The following is a 14806-nucleotide window of genomic DNA, read 5'->3' on the forward strand; positions in this document are numbered from 1 at the left end:
GCACCAGTTTGTTACAGTCTGCACCAGTTTGTTACAGTCTGCACCAGTTTGTTACAGTCTGCGCCAGTTTGTTACAGTCTGCGCCAGTTTGTGGCAGTCTGCACCAGTTTGTTAGTCTGCACGTTTGTTAGTCTGCACCAGTTTGTTACAGTCTGCACCAGTTTGTTACAGTCCGCACCAGTTTGTTACAGTCCGCACCAGTTTGTTACAGTCCGCACCAGTTTGTTACAATCCGCACCAGTTTGTTACAGTCTGCACCAGTTTGTTACAGTCTGCACCAGTTTGTTACAGTCTGCACCAGTTAAGTCTGCACCAGTTTGTTCCAGTCTGCACCAGTTTGTTACAGTCTGTACCAGTTTGTTACAGTCTGCACCAGTTTGTTACAGTCTGCACCAGTTAAGTCTGCACCAGTTTGTTCCAGTCTGCACCAGTTTGTTCCAGTCTGCACCAGTTTGTTACAGTCTGTACCAGTTTGTTACAGTCTGCACCAGTTTGTTACAGTCTGCACCAGTTAAGTCTGCACCAGTTTGTTACAGTCTGCACCGGTTTGTTCCAGTCTGCACCAGTTTGTTCCAGTCTGCACCAGTTTGTTCCAGTCTGCATGTTATGTTGGTTTTTAATCTGTACTGTGGAGGAGGAACACCATTTGAGAACTTTGAACTGTTTCTAACCAATTAAAGAACAAACCAACTAAGTTTAGGTTTTCACTCAAAGATCAGATCTCACCTGTTGCTGTTTTGTCTGTCGCCTTCTGATTTTCTTCAACGTGCACGTCCTGCTTCTGACTGTCTGATGCCTCCACCTTCTTGCTCTGGGTAGGACCATGGCTAACAGGACCACTCTCTTTCTCCACTTCCTGCTCCTGACTGTGTGATGCCTCCACCTTCTTGCTCTGGACCACATCATGACCAACAGGACCACTCTCTTTCTCCACTTCCTGTTCATGACTGTCTGATGCCTCCATCTTCTCGTTCCGAGTCAGGCTGTGGAGAACAGGACCGCTCTCTTTCTCATCCTCACTTTTAGTTGTCACTACACTTGCTGCCAGACCGTCTGAACTGGAATCAGCTGCAGGTGCTTGGGCAGATGTCAGAAGAGGTTCAGTGTTGGAGGTGGAGTCTAGAGAAGCAGCCAGGAGAGTCCCTAAGGAGAAACAAGAGTTCAAACAGAAAAATGGACCAAAAATATTGACAAGTGTTTTGTCTGTATAAGAGTGCACCAAAGTTGGTGTATGAGACTTTACCCGTTCTAGATTTGATGCGATACTTGTCTCAGGTTTAACGTACGAGACAGTACCTGGCTTTGGTTTAATCAATGGTTCTCCAACTTTTTTGTCTGGCCACATAAAGGCAAAAACATAAACCTTCTTATAGATGGAACATTTATGGACGTCGGTGTGACTGAAAGTACTTGATCGTAAAATAACTGCAAGATTGGTAATAATAAAGGCAAACAAGTTCAACAGAATCGATGCAAAAATTTAAAATGTTTTACATTAATGATCAATAAATGAATTCATTTGTCACCGTACATTTATGAACAATATAAACCAGCTTAGCACAAACAAACAGCAAAACCCTTATTTTGCTATAATCTCACATAAAGGTGAAATCTGCAGATATTTATGATAAACTACAAACATGAGAAACGTTCACAGAGAGAACATTGTGAGTTCTGCAGAAAACATCAACAGTCGAACGGAGACACACCTTTGCTACAATCTTGGACATATCGTAGTTCTGCCTGCTACATGTTCCAGCCGCAGCGAAGAGGTAAAAAGTAAATAAATACAACGACCTGCCATGATGTTTCCTCCCTGTACGGCTCCAGGTCCCCCCAGGGGGGCACACCTAACAGTGAGAACTACTGGTTAAGGTAAAAGCCAGTACTTGTCTCAGATCGTACCTTTCTCAGGATCTGCGTCACTTCCAGGTGCTTCTGACAGATTTGGTGCTTCACTTGGAACACAGTGATCTTGTGAGGCAAGCAGAGAGGAGTCTGTGTTCCTGAGGTCCTGCTCAGGTCTTGAACCTGGTTCCTCAACGGTCAGGATGCTGACAGGTTCAGACTCCAAGATCTTCTCATTTGACAGCTCTTGGGTCACCGTGCTCTCCACAGGTTTGTCCTGCAGGGAGAGGGCAGGAGATCAATTAAATAAATTATTCATATGTTCTTTTGCATGGGCGGGGCATGGTGGCTCAGTTGGTAGAGCTGCTGCCTCTCAGCGAGAAGGTCGCAGGTTCAAATCCAGGCCAAGAGGACTTTCTGGGTGGAGTTTGCATGTTCTCTCCGTGCATGCGTGGGTTTTCTCCGGGTATTCCTGTTTCCTCCCACAGACTAAAAACATGCATATTACCGTATTTTTCGGCCTATAAGTCACGTTTTTCCTGCATAATTTACATGCCCTGAGACTTATAGGCCTAAGTAACGTATTTATGGATTTTCCCCATATTTATAAACCAATTTTGGCTGAGACATGACCGTTTTCATTCATTCTGACTGAAAAAACTAACTGAACAGTACCATTTTTCAGCCACTAGATGGCAGCAGAGTAGTAGTAGCTATAAGGCATGCTGTTGTATCATGTAATAGCTAAACGAGGCTATAATGACAAATTCAAAAAAGTTCAAGACAAAAACAACTGGACTTTATTTATTACACTTTATACTTTATTTGAATTTACCATGTCCTGAATGACAGAATCTTCACCAGCTATTAATGACACAATCAGCTTGCCACAGCTTGTCAGCTTCGTTCTGCTCGCTGCTTGGAGCAACCATCAAACCAGCTTCATTTCCGCTGTCCCGGTGAAACGCAGCTGATTTGACCATTAAAGTGCATTTATTAAGTATAAGTTCAACTGAGACACACCTTTACTATAATGTCGAGCAAACAAACAATTGTTTTAGGTGGTTATCTTGTTAAATTTTGAAGAAATGCAGAGGCTCGTCCCTCTGTGCGTGCCCGCCGCTTCCGCAAATCGGGTTTTGAAACGCAGATGATCTGACCATCAAAGTGCATTTATTAAGGAAAAGTTAAGACTATGATTTTGAGCAAACGATTGTTTTAAGTGTTAATCTTGTTAAAAGTCCTCCCGTGCACGCTCCATTTGGCAGCCAATCAATTTTTGACACAACACCTGCCCACATTTCCAGGCTGTCAGAGGTGACGCGTAATAAAAGCGACGTATTTATGTTTTTTTCCACTTTTTGAGACATATTTGGACTGATGAGACTTACAGGGCGGTGCAACAGAGGAAAATACTGTAGACTGTCTGGTAACTCTAAATTGTCCCTAGGTGAGAGAGTGAATGGTTGTTTGTCTCATTTGTCTCTATGTGTCCCTGTGATGGACTGGAGACCTGCCCAGGTGTCCCCCGCCCCTCGCACAGTGACGGCTGGACATGGGCACCAGTGACCCGAAAAGGAAGAAGCAGATAAATATAATGACGGATGTTGTTTCTTTTGTTTGCAGAGGGAAGAAGTTTGACTTTTAAAAACTGAATTGTACCTCAGGAACGTCCTGTTGAGCAGGTTTTGGAGAGACGCTCGGGTCCTGTGATGTCTCCTCGTGGACAGTAGGTGACAAAAAGCAAGGATGCTCAGCCACATCTCCGACTTCATCAACCGTCACAAAGTCGCTCATGTTGAAGGGGAAGTCCTCCTCATCCTCCTGATGGAATGATGAAAGCACATTTTCTGCCGTGAGCCTGGATTCTCCGGGTTTCACGGCAGCTGATGCAACGTTTGCTCACCGTTCTGTTCTTCGTCTCCACGCCGGACCGCTCGTCCCTCCGAGAACTCTGCCGGTACCTGTCCAACCTCGACCTAGGCTGATGCTCACCATAGCCTCTCTTCCTGTCCCTTCTCTCTCTTTCCTCCTCCCTTCTCTCTCTTTCTCTCCTTTCCTCCTCCCTTCTCTCTCTTTCTCTCCTTTCCTCCTCCCTTCTCTCTCTTTCTTCATCTCTTCTCTCCCTTATCCTCTTGGCTCTCTCAGCCCGCTCCTTCTCTCTCCTGGCATTCTCTTTCTCCCTCTCTTCTTTCTCTCCCTCTTCTTTCTCCTTTCTCTCCGCCTCCTGTTTATTCACCACCTCCTGTTTTTCTGTGGCACCCTTGGACAAGACTTTTTTCTTGATTGCTGCTTTTCCTTTTTGCTTTGGCTGCTGTTGTGTTTTCTTCTGCTCTTTGTCGAGAGCAGCTGCAGGCTTGTCGGACTGTTGCTGCTTGCTGGCACTTCTGGTGGCTCTGCACTCCTCCAGCAGCGTGTCCACCATAGCTTGAGTGATCTGCTCCAACAGGAATCAACAGAATCAAGTTCAAACTCCTTCGTATCTGTCGATGAGCTTTACCTTTAACATTTCAGCGGATGCTTTACCGTACGCGGCTGCGGCAGGCCTGTTTCCTGGGAGGTTACTTCACAGCTGACTGGTGTTGCCTCCATGTTTTCCACCTCTGTGCTCACTTCTGTCGTCTCAGATTCAGCTGCTAAGACGTTGCTCGGCTCTGTTGGAGAGTCCGAGTGCGGTTCGGTGTCCAACACAGCCGAAGACTCGGAAACACCAAGCTCACCTGTTTTGTCATCTTTGCTCTCAGTTTGTTCGACAGATTTATCTTCCACAGATGTTTCAACGCTCTTTTCATCACAAGAATTTCCTGCTGGAGCTGCAGAAATCTCTGATGTGGCTTCTTCTTCTTCTTCTTTCGGAGCTTCTGCTGCTGCTTGGCTATCGTTGTCACTCACAGGTTTAACCTAAAACCAGGGACACAGAGAAACCTGTTCAATAATTTACACCAAGATTCATATCCGCAGTCTTCTCCAGCCACAACAACTAACCCCACTGACCTCTGATGAATCACAATATGCAGCAATAACTTTGGTGTGAGCGTTCGGTTTAGGATCAGGGTTGCGGGAGAAAAACAGAGGGTTGTTCTGGATGATGCACGGAAACTTCAGGAAGCGTTTGTAAACAGCCAAGGCCCTGACTGCAGTCAGCATCTCACAAATCACCTGAGAATGAGCAAATAAAGTACATCATTCACCTGATAAAGACATTTTGTACTTCTGTGAAAAAAATCTGGAGAGATTCTTTTTGAAAGAAACGTTTCGTCTTTCATCTGAAGGACTTCATCAGTCTGAGGCCTGACACTGAGGCCTGTTGGATAAACAGCACTTCTTGATGCGTTTCAAGGCAGCCTGCTGTGGATTTATTTATTTATTTTTCCATTGTTGGAACTGGGACCTTGAGTACACAATTTCGTTCCACCTCATGTACCACATGTGATGCGACTGACACTAAAGAACCTTGAATTCCCAGAGACTGGCTTTACACATGCAAAAAGGGACCATCTGTTCAAAACAATCAAATGTTTTAGGCCAGACGGACGACTTGCTACTCCCAGAACAGCCCGAGGACACCTGGCCAACATGGTTCAGAAAAAATGTTTGTAAGCTCTTTTTTTCCCCTGCCAGGCTCTCATCGAGGTGGCAGCTTCCGTTTCTCCTCCCCTGTTTTCCTTCCTCCTGCTCTGCTCTCTGTGTGTCTGAAGCACCTGGCTCTCATCTCCCGAACATAAATTAAGAAGATTATGGATTTGGTATCGTGGGCGTTCAACTCTATTGATAAGATTTTTTCATCAAAGCGACAAGTTCCTGGGGAACCGGCGTGTCCAGCTGAGACTCACGCTGTGGGGTATCGTGGGGAGTGTGGCAGATGATGTGCCTCTCAGTCCTGTCTCAGGAGGATGTTGAAGACGTTCACATATTTGGATTTATGATAGCAGGACTCTGCTTTTTGGCATCGGCGGGGCTCTGTTTTATCGACTTTTGAAGAAGACATCGGGAGCAGTTTCAGCCATGGAAAAGATTCCGAGTCAGTGTGAAGGTCTGGTCCTCGCTGTAGGAACTTTGAATCGTCTGGTTTACGAGCTTAACCGTAAGGTGGAGGCGGCTTCTGGGACTCGTCAGAATAGTGGGTTCGACCTTGAGGGAGACTCATAGCATGGATCAGTGGAATGGAATCCCACAATTAGGCATTTTCGGAACCAGAACGCCCAGATGGACTCGAGGCTGGAAAAAAGTAATCTGTCTGCCTGAAGAAAAACAAGAATCAAGCTCATCTAAATCTGACTCCCGATGGCCTCGGAGACAGGACGACTATCAAATTTCTCCTGGGACATGAGTAACCAAGGACAAAAGCTTCATCTATCTATTGAACTCATGTACCTGGATGATGAATGATGATTGTTTTGGACTGACTAACGCCAGTTTCTGGGAACTCCACAGCAGGCTGGCTTGAAACGCATCAATAAGATACTATTTATAAGACAGACCTTGATGGCAGACCTCAGACTGATGAAGTCTTTCAGATGAAAGACGAAACGTTTCTTCCCAGAAAGAAACTGTCCAGATGACAATTTAACTTTTTTTGTGCGTCACTCTGAAGTCGTGTCAGCTGGATTAGTATAATGGGCCTTACCATGTTGTTGGTGCTGAGCACGAGATTCCTTTTTACTTTACCGAAGCGTTGCACCAGTTTTACAACCTCACTGGAGCCAGATGGTGTATCTGGAACATTCTTGATAACCAACAAACGGTTCCAGACAATTGGAGCCACATTCTCCTGCAAGAGGACAGACAACTATCTGTTTAAGGATTTCTAACCAATTCTGTTCAAATACATGTCAAAAGGGCAGTAACAAGTCAAACAAATGCAGACGCTCTTACTCATCCTAATGTCAATATGACATCCATTCTCTTTAATAAGCAACAAATACAGCCTGTGAACAAAGCAAAGCTCACCAAAGGATCCACCGATCCCATGAAGAGATTGTAAAGGGCCACCTGTGAAAATACATTTTAAAATGAGTCATTGTTACAGTTCGTTAAAAGAAACACCTTTAAGATGTGACCGATTGTAATAAGCTGAATCTTGTACCGGTGTGCTAAGGCCAACGTTCTGTTTGAGAAGACTTAGCTTCACTTCTGTGTTGTTAACCATGGCAGACTTGAAGCTGTGGACCTTCACCATCTCCTGAGCCACGTCCAAGTCCGCCAGCGACACGAGTGCCTAACATCCAAACACACGTACGTCAGCATTTTATAGCAGACACTTCATCTTGGCTGTTTTTAAGCAGGTCATTTAATGAACTAATCAATAAAATGTATTAAAAAGTTCAACTAGACAGGTATGGCTAAGTTTGAGCTAAAGGCTCCACTGCTAAAGGCTTACAGCTTTTGCGAGTCAGAATTTGGGAAAAAGCAAAACAGTTTAAGAAAATGTCAGTATATCTCCAGTTTAAATGTTGAAAATGTTCAATGACATCACACAAGAAAAGTCAACTTTTTAGAAGTAAAAAAGTATTTGAAGTTTTCAAAGCGACGCCCGACCTTTCTGGCGTTTGTTGACAGGATGATGTCGAATGAATTCCCGAAGGGTTGGACCAGTTGGATGATGTCAGTCTCTGACCAGCCGCTTTCAGGGAGGCCTGTGATCAGCACCTTGCAGCTCTGTTTAAAGACAATACACCAACATTAGATAGGGTGGACATCTCATTCCTCTTCAGCCAGTTGAAGCTACACGTGCACTATTAAAACCAAAGAAACGCACAATCCCAGTTCAGAGGACATTGTGTGAAACCAATTCAATCAGAATGCAATGATTTGCAAATCTCAAAACCCATAATTGATTCACAGTGGAACATAAACATATCAAATGTTTAAGAAACTGTGCGGTTTTATTTAGGCAACAACTTTATAGCAACAACACGGCTCAATAAACGGGACAGGGGAACAAAAGGCTGTTAAGGTGCTACGAATAAGAAACAGCTGGAGGACAATGTTGCAACAAAATATAAATTGTAGTTGTAAATTGGCAACGGATCAGAACGGGGACTGGATGTAAAACGAGCATTTTAGAAAGGTTGAATTTCTCAGAAGTAAAGACGGGCAGAGGTTCATCAATATGCAAAAGCTGTCCGAGTCTACAATGTGGTCTAATTTCAGAATAATGCTCCTCGATCAAAAAATGGCAGCACTTGAAATCCCATGTGCAGTTCATATCTTTAAAAGATTTTATACATGTGGAGAAACCTCAGAGGTCAAAGGCTGAAAGTTAACACTGGATCACCGTGATCCTCAGATCGATAGATGATTGAGCAAAGAGCTTTGATACAGATAGATATTTGGGGGGTGCACTCCTATCACTCTAATAAATAATCTACATTTTGTTTTTCCCAGTAACTCCTGTAATCAGTCAGTAAAAACAAACAACTGACTCACAGCTACAATGCGAGAAGAGGTGGGCAACAAAATAATGTGCGTGGCCAGGAATACAGTTTTGTGGGCCGACATTTGATCATGCGAATCTTGGCTGTACGGCTTGCTGGTGATTTCTGACTTGATTCATAATTGATTAATGAAGAAATGTTCTGACTGGAGGTCAGTTAATAAATTACAGCATGTGGACACCAAACACACCGTTTCCTTTCAGCTACTCACAAGTTACTCAAAGAAAGAGTATTTGGATTCTGTACCTGATCTGAAGTCATCTGGATTGCATCACCTCCGGCTGAAAAAATAAGATAAAAAAAAAGTTAACGTACAAAGTTTTCAATGGGGTGGATTTAACATAGAGCTAGGGAGGCTGTCTTTTAACTGGATAGTTGCAGGTTTAATTCCCAGCGAATGCAAAGGGCTGAAGTGTCCCTGAGCAGGACACTGAACCTCAATATGAGTGCGTTAAAAAGAGCTATAGAGTGTAAACCATACGTCAGAAAGTGCTGAATAAGAGTTTATGTGAATGGGTGAAACTTTGGAAAGAGCTGAAAGAAGTGATCAAACATTTGTCATTTAGCTTTTATTTATCCAGGTAGTCTCATTGAGCCACGAGAACTCATTTTCAAGAGGCTGTTTAGGGAGCAGATGGGGGTTAAGGGCCTTGCTCAGGGGCCCAGAGTGGGACGAATGAGGGTGGGGGGCAGGTGTGGGTGCTTCACCTACCCCACCCACATTTTTGATGTTGTTGGAACCGGCGATCTTTCGATCACAGGCCCAAATGAGCAAAAAATAGCTGAAAAGGCAGAAAGAGATGAAACTACCAGAAGGAAGCAAAAAGAGCTGAACTGAGCTCAAAACAATGTGGAATTAGCTGAGAAAGCTAAAAATAGCATTAAACAGCTAAATAGTAGCTGAAATAGCAGAAAAGGCCGAAACTAGCTAAAATAAGCTGAAATTAGCATAAATATGCTAACTAGGCTGAAAGTAAAAGAAATAAACATGAAAAACTTCAAAAGGTAGCTGAAAAGGTAGAACAAGTTTAAATGAGCAGAAAAAAGCAAAACGCACACGTTTGCCCAATTCGGCTGAAAGAAGCAGAAATGAGAACAAAAAAGGAAAAGCTGAGGTTTCACTGAAAATACGCGCCGTGTAAACGGCCCGAGTGATGCTTCTTGATCAGGAAATGTGGTTTCTTTTTACCAACCATTCCACTTTAGGTTCCTCCTCTGACTTTATTTACGGACAGACCGTCAATGCAGCTAACCTCATGGTTTATATAGACAATAAAAACTTTCCTAATGAACAGTGCTAAAAGATGCTGCAGCTTTTCTGTTGCGCATTCACTGACCCCCCCAAAAAATTAGATTTCTGAGCACTGACTGATTAAATATCAGCTGATGCTAGCCACAAACCAATTCCTCAGAGCACCTCTAATAAAAAGTGGTAATCTCTGTAGTCTATTTTAAATTTATGGATAAGGTAAATTTGTTTCCATGTAAATATTACACAGATTTCTTACCTGAGCTGCTGACATCGGCCTTTTTGTCTGGGTTTGCATCAGGTTTGCTGTAAAGAGAAGAGCTGAGTGAGTCCACAGTGTCGTATACACAGAGTGACTGGATTGCCTGACAAAAAAATGAAAGGATTGTTTAAATAGAACTATAACAAACTTGTCGGTGTCAGGAAGCTGCTTGGCTTCAGGTTTCTGCAAAGAAAAATAGAACAGAAGCAACAAATGAGAACACTTTAATGTGAGTTTTCAAACTGCTGACCCGAGTTCACATATTTCAAAAGTTTAAGGGAGGACTTTAGACAAACACTTCATGGAGGTTCCAGTGGTTCTTATTTAGATGGATGTGAACAGGATTTTAATGCCGCACAACATTTCATTGCAATAATTAGTTTACAAAACAAATCCCTTTTGAGTGGTGTAGGTATTAAGAAACCCCTGAGGCTCATTGTGATAATACTCTGACATAAATAAAAACACCAAAGTCCACGTTCAATAATCCAGGTAAAAACCCAACAATGTTCAGTCAGTCATCTGGAGGGTTTCTTGTTAATTGCTGAGACATTTCATCTTTTATCCAAAGGACTTATTCAATCTGAGGAGCCACCAAATAAACCGATTCCCACAAACAGCATACTCCATAGAGGGAGTATGAAGTATGCTCAAGTCATGGCTTGGTGTCAAGTCATGGTCCACTTAAGTTTCACTTTCATTTCAGCACTGCCGAAGCAGGGAGCAACACTGTGTAGCATATTTTGCTGAACAGAGCATGGTAAGTTTATTTTAACTGATTTGTAAAACAAATCAACAATAATAAATTCTCTTCAATCCTCCAACCTGCTTGTCATTAGCTATGTGCCTCTTAAGTTAGCAAGCTAACGTTTAGATAACCTAGCATAGGCTAATGCCTTGTAAAACTTTATCCAGAACAATAAATCTAAAGTAGAGGTAAAATATATCAGTGGTAGTAACGTTATCTTTGTCTTCTTCAATGAAATGCATTGTTTGTCTGAAATCTTTACGTCTCTGCTAAGAAAAATAAACTCTGCTACGGTCAATAATAATTAGACCGTCACCATACGTGAATGACTGTTTAAACAATGAACAGGAAGGATGTTTCTTTGTTTAATTTATATTTTTGTAACACACTTGATAACTCTATGGTGAATAGTGGAGGATAGAAAATGTGAAAGCACGTTAGGAAGACTGTTTTTAGGTCCAGTGCACCACTTGGAAACCTACTGTGGGACTGTGTACAGCGTGGATCTGATTAGCTTAGCTTCATGGTTGCTAACAGCTGGGCTAAATAAACAAGCCCCGCTCCACTCGATGTTAGATTCTTGGGGGTGGACAAAGCTAAAAAAAATTGTCAGCCATTTTATCGGTTATCTGCGGTCGCCTTCCCCTCCCAACATCGTTATCGGCGATTGGCAAAATTTCCATATCGGTCAGGCTCTAATGTTGATGCTACTAAAGTTAGCATAATGGTAAAGCTACGCAAGCTAAATGTTTTCTTCAGTTGGTGACAACTCCTTCGTTTTTAAGATAGGAACTACTTTTGTTTCTCATTGGCAGCCAACTCACGCTGCTCACTGTGTGCATGTTTGTATTAATGTTGCAGTTAAGGCCCCAGTAAACTCGGGTGTACGTCAGTCTGCGGAGGTCCGGATTAGTCTCGAAGCAGACGCCCGCAGGGCATGTCCATGCAAAGCTCAATTTTTACGACAGCATACTCGTACTCGGTGTCGCACAATAAACTGCCCGGCGACAAACTGTTTTGTATGTGACACCAATGTATTAAATTTCCCTTCTTCATCCCTGATCTGTTTTTTTTTCTTTTGTTTTTTTTTTCCAAAAGGCAAGCGATCTCTTCCTCCTCCGTTGATGCCATGACTGAAATTGTGAGAAATGAAGGAATTTGTCACGAGCAAATTAAAATCAGGTCCAGCGTGGCTGCGGGAGGGTCTGGAGATTTCCTGGTGGGCTGGTCTGATGTGTGGGCTGCAGGACCAGTGCTCCCTGTTTTTTTTATTTTTTAGAACATTTTATTAACATATAAATACAGAATACCGTTGCGGCTGGGGATGCCAGCTATAGTTTTTTTTGGGGTTGTTTTTGTGACCAGTCACTCAATCCAGTAGGCGTGTCAGCAAATGACCAATCGGCGACCTCGATTTGTCCAGAAGGTAAACGCCCCTTGCCTGCAGAGCTGGTCTGCAGCCGCTCAGGGTGGATGCTCGAGTATGAAGCCTCAACTCTCTGCGGACAGTGGTGTCGAGTCCGCGTGGGAAAAGGTCTGCCTGAGTATACTGGAGCCTTTAAGGAAGTACTACTTAAAGACAGTTCATCATAATTTTGTGTAGGAAATATGTATGCAAAATTATGATTAGACTACTTTGAAGTCACTGCTGTTCACTTAAGTTTCACTTTCACTTCATCACAAAGCAAGGAGCAATGCTGTGTATTTTGCTGAAGACTAGACTATAAACCAAGACATTCTATTATGACTGCCTGCATTATAAATACTTTATATTTTGACTAGGGAACTAGAGAATCGGGTAAGCAAAGGTCATGAAAACCTGTAAGTAGTTGATTGGCTCTGAGTTTGTGCACGCTTGGATCACAGGTGCTTCTTGAAAGCTGATTTGCATTGATTTTAGGGTCTGGTCTAGATTGTCTTAAAAAGGTGGGAAATTTGGGCAACACCAGAAAAATCCCATCCCAGTGTATGATGACAGAATACGGATCAGGGTCATGTACCTTGGCTACTGAAGCAGTGATTTTCTGCTCTCTGATGCAGAGGTTTGGAGCAGCAACAAAAGCCAGAGCGTCCATTGCCCTCATCATGCACACAGACGCCTGCAGCAGGTCAAAGTATCAAAGTTACAATGTGTGACAGACAGCAGCAGAAGACATTGGTCTCCGAGTGACACAAGAAACACAAACAAAATGTTTACCGTCTGCCCTTTCTCACGGTCCTCCTCAGAGCACGGCATGAGGACCACATTGTTGATCTTGCCAAAAGAGCCAACCATGTCAGTAACCTCCTGCTCTGTGGCGTCTTTTGGGATGCCCGTCATGTAAACCAGACACCCTGCAACAGTTGAGTCCTTGCTGTCTGCAGCTACAACCTTCTTCTTCTTGGCTAGTGGTGGTTTGACAGACTAGAAACCATAGAAACCATATTATCATCAGCTGCATGTTCAACAATTCAACAGCATCTTTCAATATAAAACACTTTCTTATTCTGTGAGCACAGCTGACTGCACACAAACAACTTCCAGGGTCTGAGACACCAACTGAAATGTGACAAAAAGTGGTTTCTGGGCAAAGATCAGCTTAACTGAGTTAGAGACCTTGGTAGTTTTGGCCCCAGGCTTCGGTGCACGTTTCACAGTTTTAGTGGAGTGTGCTAACGGATCATGTTTGGAGCTGTGCTCAGCTGCAGAGGACGACAGACTTCTGCTCGTGTCACAAGAACCACGGCGAAGACGCTTCACACCACTGCGAGAGACGATCCCTGTCCAACAGAAACAATCACAGAGGAGGAGAAAAAGTTTAGTGTGGTTGAACAACAAGAGCCACATGCATTAAAAAATACCTGAACACATTTAAAGTTTCCTCAACACACAGAAATCATGTCAGGTAATGTTAACCATCTCCTCTGCTCAATGCCAAAATTATTTTTGTGGACTGATAATGAGGTGAAACTTCTACTCACATTTTTAAACCAATATGCACAAAAGAGCTCAAATTAGCAGCCAAGTAGCTAAAACTAGCAAAAAATGTTAAAAGTAGGAATAACAAGCTGAAATTAGCAGAAAGAAGCAGAACAGAAAATTAAAAATAGAATATGCAGAGAAAATAAAAAGAACAACAAAACAACGTAGGTGTCAAGTCAAAAAAGCTCAAATTAGCAAAAAATTAAAGCTGAAAAGTGGGTGAAAAGCAGAAAATACACTAATTTAGCAGAAAGCAGTGAAAAGAGCACGTTTGCTGAATTAAGCAGAAAGAATATGAAACATCTTGTGGCTAAAAGTATAAAGATCAGCTTGAAACGAGACATTTCATCCTTGTTGTCCAAAGGACTGCGCTGACAGCTGCTGGATAAAACCCTGAGATATTTCTGATAAGACGCGTTGCAGTTTGAACATTTATATTTTGTGGGTGACAGAATAAAGTTGTGGTCATTTGATGAATAAATAATTTAATTCAAATTCAATAAAAAAATTATTAATCCCAAAGTGAAATTTAATGTTGTCGTAGCTCATCGTCCTGGTTTCATTCAAGAGTTGTTGCTGATAGCTGTGGGCAGGAAGGATCTCCTGCGGCGAATCCGAAGAATCTGGCCACAGATATAGATCCGTCCACCCGGATCCAGCTTCCTGTCAGATCCGGCGGGCCTCTCGATCCTACTGGGCAGCAGGACCGCCTGAACGCCAGGCAGAATTCCTGGCTGAGTGACGGTCACTCCTCCCAGCAGTCTGCCGAGCTCCTCGTCGCCACGGACATAGAGCTGAAGGTGCCGGGGAATGATCCCGGCCCTCCCGTTGTCACGAGCCGGGTTTTCCACCAGCTCCAGGATCTCGGTGGTCAGGTACTCGAGCATCACCGCCAGGTTGACGAGAATTCGTCCACGGCGCCTCCTTTTCAACTCATTTGGAATTTTGGAGCTGTAGTTGAGATATTATTTGAGCTTTGAGATGTTAATCAGCTGCTCCTGGTCGTTTAAAAACCACCTCGTTGCCATGGTTACGCATCATAACAAATGCCCAAAAGTAAAAAGGTTTCAGTAAAAATCCTTCCAGCTGCACAGCATCTGATACCAGAGGAAATGATCATCCAAAAAAAAGCAACTTACATCCAGAAAAAGAGGAATTAAAGTTTCCAAAAGCAACAACTCAGAATGAAAGTAAGAGCTGCTCCAACATGCAGCCGCCCCGAGCGGCACAACTCTAGGTAAACTTAACTTCATGAATAAACTTGTTTACAACGTGGCATCGCATGTTGACTTTTATAAAC

General features: G+C 43.2%; 1 protein-coding gene across 1 annotated transcript in view; it reads right to left on the reverse strand.

Annotated features, from left to right (window-relative positions):
- Positions 1 to 14806, reverse strand: part of si:ch211-89o9.4 (uncharacterized protein LOC566247 homolog) — a 54893-nt gene that overhangs the window by 2746 nt on the left and 37341 nt on the right. The window contains 16 exon segments of the mRNA XM_037690432.1: positions 727 to 1143; positions 1906 to 2125; positions 3511 to 3672; positions 3755 to 4285; positions 4375 to 4749; positions 4843 to 5007; positions 6476 to 6619; positions 6799 to 6840; positions 6935 to 7066; positions 7387 to 7506; positions 8532 to 8566; positions 9794 to 9840; positions 9945 to 9979; positions 12545 to 12643; positions 12742 to 12948; positions 13141 to 13304. Of these exon segments, the coding sequence (XP_037546360.1) occupies positions 727 to 1143; positions 1906 to 2125; positions 3511 to 3672; positions 3755 to 4285; positions 4375 to 4749; positions 4843 to 5007; positions 6476 to 6619; positions 6799 to 6840; positions 6935 to 7066; positions 7387 to 7506; positions 8532 to 8566; positions 9794 to 9840; positions 9945 to 9979; positions 12545 to 12643; positions 12742 to 12948; positions 13141 to 13304 (2895 nt within the window).

This window comes from Nematolebias whitei, chromosome 16 (genome assembly GCF_014905685.2).
Source record: "Nematolebias whitei isolate Nwh7 chromosome 16, NemWhi1, whole genome shotgun sequence".
Lineage (NCBI taxonomy): Eukaryota > Metazoa > Chordata > Actinopteri > Cyprinodontiformes > Rivulidae > Nematolebias > Nematolebias whitei.